Source organism: Struthio camelus, chromosome Z (genome assembly GCF_040807025.1).
Source record: "Struthio camelus isolate bStrCam1 chromosome Z, bStrCam1.hap1, whole genome shotgun sequence".
Taxonomy (NCBI): domain Eukaryota; kingdom Metazoa; phylum Chordata; class Aves; order Struthioniformes; family Struthionidae; genus Struthio; species Struthio camelus.
The window spans coordinates 2,012,681-2,028,431 of NC_090982.1; the positions used below are offsets into that span (position 1 = coordinate 2,012,681).

At 45.8% G+C, this 15,751-nt stretch overlaps 1 protein-coding gene across 4 annotated transcripts in view; it reads right to left on the reverse strand.

The window, feature by feature from the left end:
• PAX5 (paired box 5) overlaps positions 1-15,751 on the reverse strand; it is a 182,381-nt gene that overhangs the window by 147,995 nt on the left and 18,635 nt on the right. For all 4 annotated transcript variants that reach the window (XM_068927385.1, XM_068927384.1, XM_068927386.1 and 1 more), the window contains exons 4-5: positions 12,473-12,537; positions 8,631-8,759 (exon numbers count right to left, since the gene is read on the reverse strand). In XM_068927385.1, the coding sequence (XP_068783486.1) occupies positions 8,631-8,759; positions 12,473-12,537 (194 nt within the window). The remainder of the gene's footprint in view (positions 1-8,630; positions 8,760-12,472; positions 12,538-15,751) is intronic.

Here is a 15,751-nt window from a genome sequence, read left to right on the forward strand (position 1 = left end):
GGACCTACCCCATCGTTCACTGCTGCATTAAACTCAGTCACCTGCTGGCTGCAGTCTGTGTTTTCCTGCTGCCAGTGCCCTGGGGTGTGGAATATCATACAAGCAAATCTGTGGGCTCCCTCACCTCTTGTACTTCCATTCCAGAAGCTCTTCCAGCAATTAGTACTCCCTGGCAGTGGTGTGACAGTCACTCAACAAATTATTCCCTGATAGGGCATTTGAACCTGCAAGTATCTCGACCTATTTAGGAGAATTCAGGAACTAAGTCTAGAGTGGGAGATGATCCTAACTCACTAGCCAAGGGCTGAAAGGCCTTTTACCCCAGAACAGTATTTCAGCCAGATTAGTCCCTACACCTGATTGATACCCACGCTCCTGACAGACTCTGATTCCAGAGAACACTTGGGAAACCCGGCTCTCAAATCCTCTGCCAGCCCTGTCAGCCACAAAGAGTGAGAGAGGGACCTAAGTGTGGTCAGAAGAAGCCTACATTTCAGCTCTCACATAAAGCAAAATAGAGATCTTCAGTTGCCAGGGAAACTCAAATAAGATGTGTATCGTATTTGTAAAGGGTTGGAAAGCCATGGCCCAAAAGAGAAGTTTACATGGTCAAGATTAACCTTTTGTGACTGTTACATTTTTTTTTTTTCTTCACCACAGTCCCATACCCCAGCCTTGCTAGTAGTATACTCCTTGCCTAGGTTTTGGGCACCCCATGGCTCTGCTCCTCTGCTCTTCCTCAGCTCCAGCTCTGCCCCCCTCCTCCTTTGCTGGCCCTGAGCTCAGTCGGCTCTTCCACACCAGCGCTCCCTTTGTCTCCTTGCACTCCTGCTTCCAGACTTGTTGCCCTCAGACTTAAGTGGTCTCTCCCCTCTGCTACCCAGGCACCCTCTCACACCCTGCACACCATGTCTACTGTAGCAGGTTCTCCAGGGCTCACCTCCAAAGCCCTCCCTCCACCTCCACCCACCCCTTGTCTCCTCTGGAAGAGATGATCAAGGGAAAAGAATGAAGAGAGAGAGAGAGAGGTAGGCTACCTGGACCATATCACACCACTCCTCAGCCCTGCCCAGGCTGTTTGCTTCTAAACTTGGGATTCTGATTTCTACTTGCAATTGCAGCTAGCCCGTTCCTCTGTCTTTGGCAGCTCTGGCCATTTTGTTTGTCTTGCTCAGGGCTGACTTATGTAAACTTAGTGAGAAGCTAATGGCATTAAATTATGTAAAGCAACACCCTTTATATGGTTCTGCCCTTACAGCTTAGAGAGGTTTTACTTTTTTGTAGCAGCAGACCTTGTCTTGTTCAGGTGCTGCACGTATTCCTGGCCCTTTACGAGCGTTTCACACCAGCCAAGGTTTCAACGCACAGTAACATTCTCCACGTGATTGCAGTGATGGTCAAGAAAGAGAAGGGAGCTCTGTGCTGGCACGAAAGTTGGAAGGCATGGACAGGAAAAAAGGAAAATAGGACTGCGAGGGCAAAAATAGGCAGATTTTTATCTCCATTGCAAGCAGACACTGTAGCAGGACACCACTGGTAAGAATTCAAGTGATACATAAATACACTACTGATCACTAGGGCAGACTTCAGTTGTGGATGGAGCTGCGGACACTATGTCTGATCAAACTCAGCCTAGCTAGACACCAGCTGTGGGTCTGGCCCTGAGCATTTAGAGAAGTGAGGCTAAACCAATGGGTAAAATACTTCACAGGCTTTCCCACTAACCTCAGAGAGTAGAGTTAAAAGAGCCCTGGAAGTCAGATTGGACCTGAGCCACATGATGACAGAAGCCCCTACCAGTATAGAGGCACTGTTGCGCTCTTTCTCAGGTCTGCTGCCTTCTGTTGTGGGGCCTCCAAGACATTTATATCCATAGCCCCCTGCAAGTTGCTACCCACCTGTGACAGTAGGTAGCCGATTGTTTCTGTCTCAGTGGGCCTAGTGTTTATAGGCCTGGTATGAGGGAAAGATAGCCGCTTGTATTATTAGTCCTTCTCCAGGCTTACTTGTGCTTGCTTTGCCTTTTCCTAGGCTCTCTGCCTAGCTCATACTCCTGCTCAGTGGGTCACTGACAGGTTGAGCTTGTATACTTTCTTTGCAACATGTGCTCTTACCATCTATATTTGTCAGTGCAAAGCAATTTGATTGCCATTTTCAAGTGTAGGTGTCCCCAGTGAGCCTCTGTAGTGCTGGCACCTAAAGAAAAGTAGCCTGCAGCTCAGCAGGCTGTGCAGAGAGGTTCTGTTTGGGTGCCTAAAGAGCTGCCTAACCTGAGACATCTCTGCTTGAAAATGTTCTGACCATAACATCGGATAGCAGTATAAGGCATTAGATTGCACTTCACAGATTCTTTTCACTAGCTTCTTTTCAGTAGCTTCTTTGCCACTCCTGGCAGCTTATCTTCCCAAATAGAAGACTGTGACCCAGGAGCCTTTAAATATCGCGGGTTCACATTAAAGGAAACACATTTTCAAGGATTTCAGCTCAGAAAACAAAGCACGAACATCTACACCACCACACTAGATGCAGCAATATACGGTTATGGCTGGTGAGAATAGAAACAAAACAACTTGTATGAGTGAAGGTCTCCTGCTATGCTGGTTTCAACTGCCAAAACACCTCCACCATAGAGAAGGCTCTAAACTAGTGAATTTGAAATATGGTCTATGCAGCTCTTCTGTGAAGGTATTCAAACCTGCCATATCTGTTCTGCAGCAAGAGGAGGTGGGTGGGTAACAGACACATACACCCTGCACAGAGTTTTGTTGAGAATGTCTTGGTAGATCCTGTTGCCCTCCTTCTGACTGCATTTCCCAGCTAGTGGCCAGGGCCAGGCAAACAATTTGCAGTAATCCATTGTTTGTGGCATGTAGCTTTTTTTTTTTAGACAGTTAGAGCTACTCAAGGAGAGAAAATGGGCTGACTGATAGAGCACCATGTGTGCCTCTGTAAGTAAACTCTCCTACCCTCTGAAATAGCATGGCTGCGTCCAAGCTGAGCAGAGGGAATGATGTCCAGGTTGTGTTAACCTCTGCATTAGTCCCTCAGAAAGACAGTGACTGAGACAATGCCAGTTTGCATAGGCAAAAGTCATGCCAGGGACAGTGCTAACCATAACAGGACGGGCAAGCCAATGTTTGTTCCTGTGTACCAGCACTCTCTAATCTAATAGCATAGACGTGGCATTGATGACCTAGCAGACCCAGAGAGAAATACCCAGTGAATACTGTATGCAAACAGATTTTGGCTTGGCTGTTGCCTGTGTTCACAAACTGCCCTTTTTACCTGCCAGCATCAGAGATTTCCGTTTGAGCTGAATACATCCTGGATATAGGTGGAGAGCAGTGATAGAGGCTTTGGGTCATGCCCACCAAATGATCCCGCTGTCACTGAAGTCGGCAAAATGGTGGAACAAGATTGGTCCCTGGATATATGTAATACCTATGTCTCGTCTTTCCTTCCAGTTCCTTAGTCAGTGCTCTACTTCCCCACATATTCTACCTGAAACAACGGTATTGGAGGTTTGGGCTTGAGCGCATCTGTGCATCAGTCAGGCCGTGGGTTTGGGACAGTGCTAAACTACTAAAAGCGTGTAATTGTCTAGAGGTTCACAATCAGGTTCTTGGTAGAAGACTCATGAATAGACATGCAGTTTCTCATCAAAATATGCAGCATTTGCTCCAAAAGTAATCATTCCCACCCAGGGAAATGATTTATGTTTTGCAAGGGAAGTGCATGGGAATAGAGATCTGTTTAACTATTCCAGTCTCCTTCCCCACTCCAGGCCACCTGTGACAGTCATTCTCTCTGACAGCTGGACCAGGGACCTTTTGAGCTAAAAATGCCCATGCCAGAGGTAAAACTGTCATGTATATATAGAATCATGTACAGATGGATCAACTCAGGTCCTCTGTGGACTGGCAAGGAGAGGCATTTGTAACACCCATGTTCAGTGTTTCACCATTAAGCTTGTTCTTACTGCATCTGGAATCACCAGTCAGCAAACTCCTCTTGCCACCAGAGAGGTAAACTAGTTTATAAAAGCGTGCTAGAAATGGCTTTCTTCTTGCAGAGTGCAAGAATCTCACAGAAGTGGGAGGCGTGGGCTTTGTCATGGGTTTGCAGGAGACGTACTGCTCTCTCGCAGTGAAAACATCATCTCACAAGATCACCCCAGATCAGAGCCACTTCCTATGTCTACTCCAGCATGTGCACTTTCTCTGTGAATTTCTGGCAGCTGGAATAATGAGAACAGACCAGGGAAGTCACTCTACTAGGCTTAACCACTTTCACTGGCTCTCCTGTATCAGCACAGCTCTGCGGTGTGCTCACCGGACAGAAATCAGGGCTAGAGTTGATACGAGCCAAAGGGAGAAGGAGGGGTGTGCTCTGCCTTCCACTTGCTTTGGCTGAGAAGAGAGTAATAGCAGCAGCTGTGCTCCTTGCACTTTCAGAAGTATTGCCAAAATGACGAGAAGAGGTATATTAGGTGGGACCTCTCTTTGCCCAGCCTTCCCTCCCCACTCTCTCACACATCTCACACAGCCTTTGGTCTGGCCTGTTTCACACCTGCCTGAGGACACAGATCCCCTTCATCTTCCTCTCACTGCTCTCCTTAGCCCCAGCCTGCTCCTTAAAAGAACATACACGACAGCATCTCACATGGGCAGAAATATGTCAAGAGCATCTGGGACGAATGAACCGCCTTTTAATCACCATTTGCAAACATTCCTGGGAACATTTAAACTGAAGACCTCATCTTTAACAATGTTATCCCACATTTTCCAAATAATCCAAAGATTATTAATCCCATTTCAGAAGACTTTGTCTTTCAGAAGAGGGATTGCTCAGCACTTCCTAAAATCCAGACACTTTGAGATGTTCCACTATTAGACAATCACCAACCACAAGACTCGCTGTAAGTACTTCAATAAAATTAGTTCTTTCACTAGTGGCAGTTGTAAATAGTTGATGCAGAATTCAGCTCAGTATGAGCGGTCTCACACCTGACTTTGCAGTCTCACTCTCTGACTTTCCTGAAAGGAAGCCAGTTCGTTAGAAGGTAGATAAATAAGATCATTCTGTACATTTCCCCAGCCCATCTGCTGCTTTACAGCTTTTTCCTAAACTCTGGGTCCAGCAGAATTTAAAGCCACGTGACTCAAAGGAGGAAATCTGAAAGCAAAACAGCAAGATTGCTATCCAGCAGCATCTGCATCTTTTAGCTCAGAATGTTCATTTCTGATTGCATCTCTCTGCCTAGTTACAGAGCAGTCTGCCTCTTGTGTCAGTCTCCAGTAGTATGTCCTTTAACCATAACTGAAAGCAACTGGTCCCCCACGAAGGCACATCTGCTCTAACTCCATATTACAACAGGGAAAAAAAATGACATCTTCAGCTATATAAACCAATAAAGACAGTCTGATTTGGTTTGCCCCTGTTGCTACCAGGCAAGCTCCCCACTGGGTTAAAGACTTGTGACATCTGCTAAAAAAATGTCAAGAGAGAGGGGAACAAAACTGGATAATGAATCACACTGAGTACTTGATGCAGCTAGAAACAGTAAAGGAGGAGTCCGTTCCCTTTCGTCCCCAACCCAGGGAAGTCAGGGTCACCAGAAAACTGATTGTTACACAGTCAGTGGCTCTAGCTAGCTGTGAGACATACAAAGTTATAGAGGCAGACGTGCACTTCTCAGCAGCTACTGAGAAATATAGAGACATGGCAAAGAAAATAAGAATGCTAAGTACGTATTATCAAGCTCTCTGGAGCTGAGAAACGGTTAAGTTAACTCTACCCTCTTGTGCATCTGCGTTATGATACAGTCCATAATTAAACGATGACACGCCTCTCTTCTTTACATTGCAGACTAGCATATGATCCATCTCCCCATCATTTGTAGTGCAGAATCACGGGACATCTCCATGCACATTTTGCGCCTAGCTATGCCAAGAAAGCTTTTGCTGAGTAGGATGAGGAGGGGTGATGGAGACTCTCTTGGACCCCCTTCAAACAAGACAGAGATGTGCTGCTTCACTGAAATATCTGGTTAGGCACAAATGCTCTCCCTCACACACCTCTCCAAATCTACAGCTCTGAGACTATTATAAAAACAGTTTAACTGGTCTGCTGAAGGCAGCAGAACTGTCCATCTTACGAGCTCAAAAATCGTGACTCATATGGCCAAAATGATGGGGGTTGTTTTATAAATCACGTGATTTCTTCTAACAATGAATTGGCAAAGGCTCGGCTCTGCTTTTGATCTTTCCAAGGAAGCATTTAAATCTTTTCTCTACAACTGCAGGAGCTTCTTGTTGTTTCTTGCTTAAATTAGAAGGTCTTTATAATCATATGCATCCAAGAACCGATGCTTTAGGGTAATGCTGTATTGAAGTAATGAAATTTGCAACACAGATTTCCTCTCTCCTGCCACAGCTGATCAAATACAAAATTTCTACTATACTTATTTTAATATACATATTTATCCATGTGCTTACGGCCTTATTTTGGAAAAAAAAAGAAAAAAGAAATATATGCAATTGTACACGTAATTACCACAGGCATAGTTAGCAAATGCCTGAACTCACAGGGCTTTACACTCCCATCCAGCGGACCACTTAGTATGTAACTGAAATCAACCCCGCAAAGCTCCCAGCACAACTTTTTACCCTGATTTCGGTAAACCAAGTACTATGCTGTGAATCTAAGCAGACATTTGTACCCACACATGTAAGAGTACCTGACTTCTGTTTGTAGAGCTTGAAAGCCACATTCCTTGCTCACTTTTAGCCTGGCTTCCTGAGAAGTTAAGTTTATGCCATTAAGCCTTTTGCCCATCTATCTGCTTATCTGTTCTTCTCTCCATCCATCCATACACTTGTTTGCCTATCCTGTTCTGCTTACCTTCCTTATATCTTTGAAACCCACACTCAGATGATTAGAGCTCTTATAAACATCAAGCTGCTATGAGTTTCATAAGAGTCAGTGGTCCAGCTGATAAGGAGAATCTGAAGTATTATCCTCCCTGTGGAAAAGGTTGCAGTATGACCTCCCTGTTCTGTCTAGCTAGCTGCCTGCCCATCAGCACACAAATGCCATCAGATCAGTCAGCGTGGAGGCACCACACATGAGCCATAAAAGCTGCCCTTCTCTCTCAGTCAGTAATCAGGAGAAATGAGAGGTAGCTGAAAGGACTGTGAGAGGGGACAGGGCACTGGAGATATTGTGAGGCTGAAGGGGTCTGACCTCATAAGGTCTGCGGGGTGTGATAACTGGGATTATTGGCAATTGGGAGGAGAAAGGGAAGGAGAAGGCACACAGGTCTGCCAGAACTTCTGGCTTCCTAGACTTCACTAGCTGCACTGGCTGCAGAACAACCTGTCTAGGCTCACACTGGCAGTCCTGAATTTTTTAAAGTTGACCTTATTTTCTTCAAGTTCCTCCAAAGCCAATCAGTGAGCGCTAGGACACAGGGAAAACAGTCCCTTTTCATTTCCTTGATAATCTCTGAATTGTCTGTCCGGGGGGGGGGGGGGGGTTCCTTCTCCAAATTCTTTCTCTTTTCCCTCTGGATCCACTTCTTTCCTCAGGGTAGAGGTCTCTGCCTCTTCACAGAAACACACAGAGTATCCCTGCATGCATGCGGCTGACAGAGCTTCCATACCTGAAGCACCAACGGCCCTTGGAGCACCTATGAACCTCACCACAGCAGCCTGGAATAGGTGACCAGAGAAGCATAAAAGCAAAATGCAGCAGTTTGTTCCTCTGAAGAGCAGGATAACAGCAAATCAGCAAAGAGCAAAAGCCTCAAGCCCGCAAACGTTGCCAGTGGTCAGTCAGTGAAGTCCCATCAGAATGACTGCTGCACGCAAGTGACAGTAGGATCACAGCTAACCCTCCTGCATCCCTTCTGTTTAAACAGACAGGGTGAATGGGATAGTCTGCCAGCTGAGATGATCTTGGTCTCAACTCCTCTCTGTAAGTAGTTACATCCCATTAAAATAAAGCTCTGGTTTAGATTTAAGGCATTTTTATAAAACAGCAAAGTAGAATTTCTCCTCTTTTCCTTTCTACCTTATCTTGAAGGTCCTTCTTTCCAAAGCAATGTTTTCGTGAGAAATATGCCCCCCAAGACACATAATGAAACAGAACTATTAACCCTGCAACAAACTGGAGGAAGGTAAGCAATATTCAAACCAAAACAAAATCCACTAGTTTTCATTCTAGTCCAGTCTGATGAAAGTCCCCCAGAGGCTAGTGGGACTTACTAAAATGCAACATCACAGACACTATTACTGTAAATCTTCTGTCTCTCTGAAAATTATGACACCTCCCTTTCATTTTACGCAGTTGATGGAGATGGAAAGGGCTGCAAAGAGTGCTCTTCCATGTCACCATGTACCCATCATCTACCTTGATCCTAGTAGGCAGGCAAAGACGCCAGTCTGCTTACACATGAATTATCACATCACAAGTGCAAATTATGTACTCCTTCCCACAACCGACTGCAAAGGCCAGACAAAGCCAGAACAAATGACACATCAGAACAGAGGACCCCTTTCTTAGCCCTTCCCAGCTTTATTTCAGCATGTGTTGCCCCATCTCCTCCAAGAGCAAACAGCTTCAATTACCTTCATCTCGCTTGCGTTTGTTGCTCTCTGTGCCAGGGGACGTAATTCCCAGAATCCCACTGATGGAGTAGGAAGAGCCTGCAGAGTCGGTACTCACTGAAGACACCTGGGTCACAGACCCTGTGGAGGCTGTAATTGAAAGCAAAGCAGTCAGTGTGCACAAAAATGTGAAAGTCAATGGGCACAGTTGCTGTAGTGAGATCAAGACAGCCTGGGGCTCTGTCAGCTACCATGTGCCCATCTGGCTCAGAAAGCTATCCACTACCAAGCTAAATAGTGATGCTGCACCTCTCTGGGCTCTGAGGTGGTAGGAGCGGCAGCTGTCCTCTGCACCTTGAGATTATGGCCTGTGGGAGGCAGGAGTGGTGCAGCATTTCTTTCCCATCCCCATCACTGCATTACTTTTTACAAGGTGCCTCACAGACGTGGACATATGCATTGCTCTTTGCTCTCATCAGAGCCTGCAGTACAAAATTCTAGTGCTGTGTAAAGAGGCCCTGATGCATATGGGACAGGCTATGCCTTTCCTTTGAAAGCTCAACTTGAGATCACTAATCAGAGACGGAAGAGCTTAGGGAGCCTTTTGTATTAAACACCTCATCCCAGACCAAGTAGAAGGCAGCTGGGCAGCACTAAGAAACAAGTGAGAAGCAGGAGGAAAGTTTCAACCACCATTGTGCCAGAGGTACCTGTGGAAGATACACTTCTAAGGCCAACTGATGCTGTTTGTTTACCAGTTCAAATCATTAATGAAGTGGAAGGAGCTGGGTTTCCAGCACAGTAATGCGCAGAGATAAGATCTTACAAATAGGATCTCTAAGCAAGATGATGTGGAATGCTTTCAGCCTCCTGACACTTCTGGTAGGAGTGAAGCAGCATCTATTTGCTATGCTTGACTTGTTGCCTGGGTTCAGCTGGCCCAAGCCACAAGTCTCTACTCAATGAAGATCTTTTTGGACAGCAAGAGTTACACAGAGACCTCAGCAAGGTCAGCTGGGACCCGCATACGGCTGAAAGGCTATGAGGCTCCCCAAATTGAGAATTAAATCTGTTTTGCTTTGGCAGAGTCCTTAGGAAGGGTGCTGTCTTCAGTATCCAGCCAAAGGAGGTCATTATTTACAGGTCATACAAGTTTGGAGATGCTAGTCAGCACTGGAGATATGGTATTCATGTGATGCTGTGGAAGTTTCGTATTTCCAAGAAGCTCTGAGCCTGTACACATACAGGATGTGTGGCCCATAGCCAAAAGGGGAGCACAGAATCACAGAATCACAGAATGGTTTAGGTTGGAAGGGACCTCTGGAGATCATCTAGTCCAACCCCCCTGCTCAAGCAGCGACCTCTAGAGCATATTGCCCAGGATCACATCCAGACGGCTTTTGAATATCTCCAGCGAAGGAGACTCCACCACCTCTCTGGGCAACCTGGTCCAATGCTCTGTCACCCTCACTGTGAAGAAGTTTTTTCTCAGGTTCAGATGGAACTTCCTGTGGTTCAGTTTCTGCCCATTGCCTCTTGTCCTGTCACTGGGCACCACGGAGAAGAGATGGGCCTCATCCTCTTGACACTCCCCCTTCAGATACTTGTACACGTTGATGAGATCGCCTCTCAGTCTTCTCTTCTCCAGGCTGAACAGGCCCAGCTCTTGCAGTCTTTCTTCAGAGGAGAGGTGCTCCAGCCCTCTAATCATCTTGGTAGCCCTCCGCTGGACTCTCCCCAGTAGTGCCATGTCTCTCTTGTACTGGGGAGCCCAGAAGTGGACACTGCACTCCAGGTGAGGCCTCACCAGGGCTGAGGAGAGGGGCACGATCACTTCCCTCCACCTGCTGGCAACACTCTGCCTCATGCACCCCAGGAGACCATTGGCCTTCCTGGCCACAAGGGCACACTGCTGGCTCATGCTTAACTTGTTGTCCACCAGCACTTCCAGGTCCTTCTCGGCAGAGCTACTTTCCAGCAGGTCAACCCCCAGCCTGTACTGGTGCCTGGGGTTCTTCCTCCCTAGGTGCAGAACCCTGCACTTGCCTTGGTTGAACTTCATGAGGTTCCTCTCCGCCCACCTCTCCAGCCTGTCCAGGTCCCTCTCCATGGCAGCACAGTCTTCTGGTGTGTCTGCCACTCCCCCCAGTTTAGTAGCATCAGCAAACTTGCCGAGGGTGCACTCTGTCCCTTCCTCCAGGTCATTGATGAATATATTGAACAAGACTGGGCCCAGGACTGACCCCTGGGGGACACCACTAGCCACAGGCCTCCAACTTGACTCTGCGCCATTCACCACAACCCTCTGAGCTCGGCCATCCAGCCAGTTCTCAATCCATCTCACCGTCCACTCATCCAACCCACACTCCCTGAGTTTACCTACGAGGAGGATGTGATGGGAGACAGTGGCCAAAGCCTCGCTGAAGTCCAAGGAGACAACATCCACTGCTCTGCCCTCATCTACCCAGCTAGTCATTCCATCCGAGAAGGCTATCCGATTGGTCAAGCATGATTGCCCTTTGGTGAATCCATGCTGCCTACTCCGCATCACCCTCTTGTCCTCCATATGCTTAGTGAGGACCTCCAGCATGAGCTGTTCCATCACCTTGCCAGGCAGGGAGGGGAGGCTGACAGGCCTGGAGTTTCCTGGCTCCTCCTTCTTGCCCTTTTTGAAGACTGGAGTGACATTGGCTTTCTTCCAGGCCTCAGGCACCTCTCCTGATCTCCAGGACCTTTCTAAGATGATGGAGAGTGGCCTAGCGATAACATCCGCCAGCTCCCTCAGCACTCAGCACTGAGAGCTGCAGTCTGCTTCCATTTTGGATAATAAGCAATATTTTATCATCCCCTCGGCAGTCTTCACAGAACAAGGAATTGAACTCATACAAAAAAGAGGCAGAACATAGTCGCAAACATAGTCGCAAGTGGATATAAGTCCTCTCAGTTCCTCTGTAGCGGTTAGGAACACAGTCCAGTTTTCCAGTAACCTTAAGTAATCCACTGCCTCCCTCAGCACAGGACATTTCTTCAACAGTAAGGAATCAAACTTAAATGTAGCATCCTACACAGACAAGCAAAGCTCCTGGGACAAAGTAACTGGCATCCCACAGTGCATCCATTTTACCCTGCCTTTCAAGGAAGATGGAGGTACTCAAAGCTGTACATGAGGAACAGCTTCACCCCACAGCTTGTGTGAACACAACTATACAGATCACACACCACACATATACAGGTGCTTAGGATGGTTTCTGAAGAGAACAAATACCTCCAATAAAGAGGAAGACCATCAACTCAGTAAACTGCAGAGGAGGCCTCATTAAGCAGGACACCCCTTCCAAAGATCACCTCCCCCACCTCACTTGACTCTTGGCTGAATACTGCTGGTCTGTATCTGAATTAAAGTTTGGAAAGTTTTTCTGCCTCTTAACTCAAGACTGCAAGTGCACAAAGAATTATGGAAGGGATGGCTGACAGACGAAAAAAAAATGCATTCAAAACTACTTACTGACTAATGATGCAGAAAATGTTATGAATAAGTATCCCTTTCTTGATTTATTACTTTAATTATCCGACATTCTATAGACCCCCATTAGTGTGGGGGGGTTGGTTTAGATTTCAATTTTCTGTCTCATGGTGAAAGCTATTTATCATAATAATCAGTAAAATTCAAAACCTTTTAGCAGTATTTATAAAATTCATTTACTATGTTCAGCCCTTGGAGAATGACAAAGAAGGCGCATTAGCACGTGTGCTGAAGTGTTTTATGCAGAATTATCTGTCCATAAGAATGATTAAAAGCTCTTTGTAATATTTGTAATCTATTATACTATTTTTTTGATATAAAAAAGAAAAGTTTTCCTTACCTATACTGTGACTGGAGGCAGGGACTTGCTGATTGGGTGGCTGCTGTACCTTCGTCCGTATGATCCTGCATGCAGTTCAAAAGAAATAAATGACTACTTACTATTAAGCATGCAATTGCCGGATGGCATCAGACACTATTTTTTCGGTTCAGGATACCTAGATCAACACAAAAAAGTCTTTCGGTGTATCATCTGCTTCTCATTTTGAAAGATCAAAACTTTGGCAGGTAAACCTAGGCCTATATTTTTGCCTGCAGCCGATGTTTTCAGTGACGTTTTGATACCTAATTGCTCTAAGTTCCTTGGGTTCCTAAGGGGAGTTTGATACTCCAGTTCTGTTGAGAATTCAGACTTAACTGCTGAGGAAAGAAACACCTATAGCTATTTGGGCACTGTTAGGCCTAACCCTATTACCAGGGAGATGTACGCTTTTAAGTCCAGACATTGCACTAGGTTATTACCTGCATCTTTAGGTGCTTGAATACCTTCGTAAATCTTTCCCTAAACTACCCCTGGGTATAGTACTCAGACATCTTAGGAACTTAGATACCTCTGAAAAAATTTTTCTTAAACAAATTGATATTAAAATAAAAACATGGTTTGAATGCTAGTCTTAAGAGCTGAGTAACTGCATTATCATTTACTAGGGACAGCCTCTTCTTTGATTTATAATGGCGTAAACCAGGAAAAAAGCAAATATCTAGATAAATAAAAGAGAAGGCATGTATTGTGTTATAGGAAGAGGGGTGGTTGTTAAAAATAGCCACAGAGGTGTTCTGTCAAGTGTTCACCTGCCAATGTACAGTTAACAAGGAAAAGATAAGGTCTGAAATGCTTCTAGAGATTAAATAGTTTTGCCACAGACTGCTGTGGAAGCAAGATGGGTTTATGCTTTGAATGAAACATGCTCTTTACTCAAATCACATATCTCTGCTTTATGCACTTTTTATGCAGTGGTAATGACATGGTAAGCATTTCTCCTGTGTTTATCTAACACGCTCTTTTCCCATTTCTGCCTACCTTAAATTTTGGAGTGGAGCACAGCACAGCAGAGTGGTGAGGAGAGGAGAGGAGAGGAGAGGAGAGGAGAGGAGAGGAGAGGAGAGGAGAGGAGAGGAGAGGAGAGGAGAGGAGAGGAGAGGAGAGGAGAGGAGAGGAGAGGAGAGGGACTGTGGGGATGGATCTAGCATGTAAATGCACTCACATACAAAAATTACTACTTGCTTAAAAGGTATATTGTAAGCCTGTACAGGAACAAGTAGCATCTTATCCCCATCCCAGAATGACTCCCTGTCAGCCTTCTTCTTCCCATCCTGCTATGGCGTGTACTGGTGGTGCGGAAGGGGTCAGGTCTGCAAACAAGTCAGTATTTGATTGTTAGCACCAAAGTGAAACTGCTAGGAGTCAGCCATCTTCAAATTCCTTGGTAACTGAGTCCTTAGTTTCTTTTTTCTCTACAATGGGCAGAAGCAGCCAAGCAGCAGGCCAGCTCCGGAGTCAGAAGGAGTTGTGGAAGCAGCTTCAGTGGGGGAGAGGACACAGTTGAAGATGAGCTAGGACTATGTATGGACAAGGTTGGGAACAGCACCCTGCATAAGGCTTCCTCCCTGTCATAGTGAAGGAAGGGTATTTGGGGCCTCCTGACACATAAATATCTTCATCTCTGGCGGGATGGAGGACAAGAGTGCTTTGAAACACCTGGGCAGCTCTTAGCTTATTTGAGGAAAGCTAGTTGCAATGATTAATTAAGCCTTAATCACACAGAGTTGCTCCTGCTGCGAAAGAGTGGCCTATTATTAATATTAATGTTATTAATGAATAATAATAGCAATTATTCATATAGGGGGGCAGCAGCTCAAATTCGTCTGCTAGAATGCATACTCCTTAATGGGGATGTGCTACACATAGTTTATCATAGCGGCTTTATAGCATGCTGCCCCAGCCCTTCAGCTCTCTAACAATCACGACAACTCTCCTCCTGAAGACGACCGCAAGACAATAACATAGCGGCGCTATGGCTCTGTCCATCCCACTGTCTGTACCACAGGCAGATTATGCAGCCGTGTTACCTACAAGAATCCCGTTGAATGACTTCTGATGGGGGTTCAAGCCTATGAGTGAGGCAATATCTGAGTTGCACTGCAGTGCTGATAAAGACCCATTTACACAAAGGACCTTTGCAGAAAGGACATCAGCAAATAGAGTTTAAGTCGGATTGAACTAAGGATTCAGGCTCCTGTGGGGCAGGCACTTCAGAGCATTCAGACACCCAGAGATTCCCAACAGGCACTTGCATGCACATATTTCAAAAGCCTGCAAGGCTTGTAATAGACAGCATGAGACGGTCGGAATCTCTGTACCTTTCGGGATCTGGCCAGGAAACCTGCTGAATATCTTCCTGTTGCTTACTGCAGAAATCCTCCAGGTCTGCTGCAAGTGTCAAAGCCACTAGAAACACATCTTACATGTCTTGAAAATGTGTTTTGGAAAATGCCAGCTGCGCTGCTGTTTGTATGCAGATTTATGCATTCAGGAGTAGAACGCCTCTGAAAGCACATTCCCTTTGCACCTTGCCATGCTACTCTAGGCTTGGGCTAAGGTATTCTGCTAATCCTGCTGGCTGCTGTGCCTTGTCTCTCTAGTAGTATTCACTGAGGGCTAAAGAAAAAAAGAAACCACCTCATAAAACATTAAGCTTCACCCACGCCTGAAAGTTTGTGGATATACAGCCATCTCTGCGCATACACACCATTCTGTCTTCTCTCCTCCAAGGCTGCATCTAGGCGGCCAGAAAATATGTTACATATGAAATTTCACCTCTCCTCCTGTCCTCCAAGGCCGTCGACTCTCTTGCCATTGACCAATGTGCTCTAATTCTGCCAGTCTTTCGTGCCTTGAGATTAAAGGTATGCATCCTTAACATGTAATATCCACATCAATAAAGCTTTGAAACATATACTCACTTTAAATATGAGGATAAATCCCACAGACTACACCATGGAATAGGGAGAGTTTAGAATTAAAGCCTAGTGTTTCGATGTGAATTCCAGGCATACTGTCATAACAGTTTGTTTTGGGTTTGCAGGATGCACTCACAGATTGGTGAAAACAATTCTCTGAGTAAACAAACTAACTCAGAAAGATCGTGTGTATTTTGAAAGGGGTTTCACACCTTTAAGAAAAGGGAAAGATCTTAGCCACAGTCACAAGAAGGTGAGAAAGAATGAGATTTCCGGCCAAAGAACTTGGTTGCAGATCACAGAACAGGTTTGCGATGCA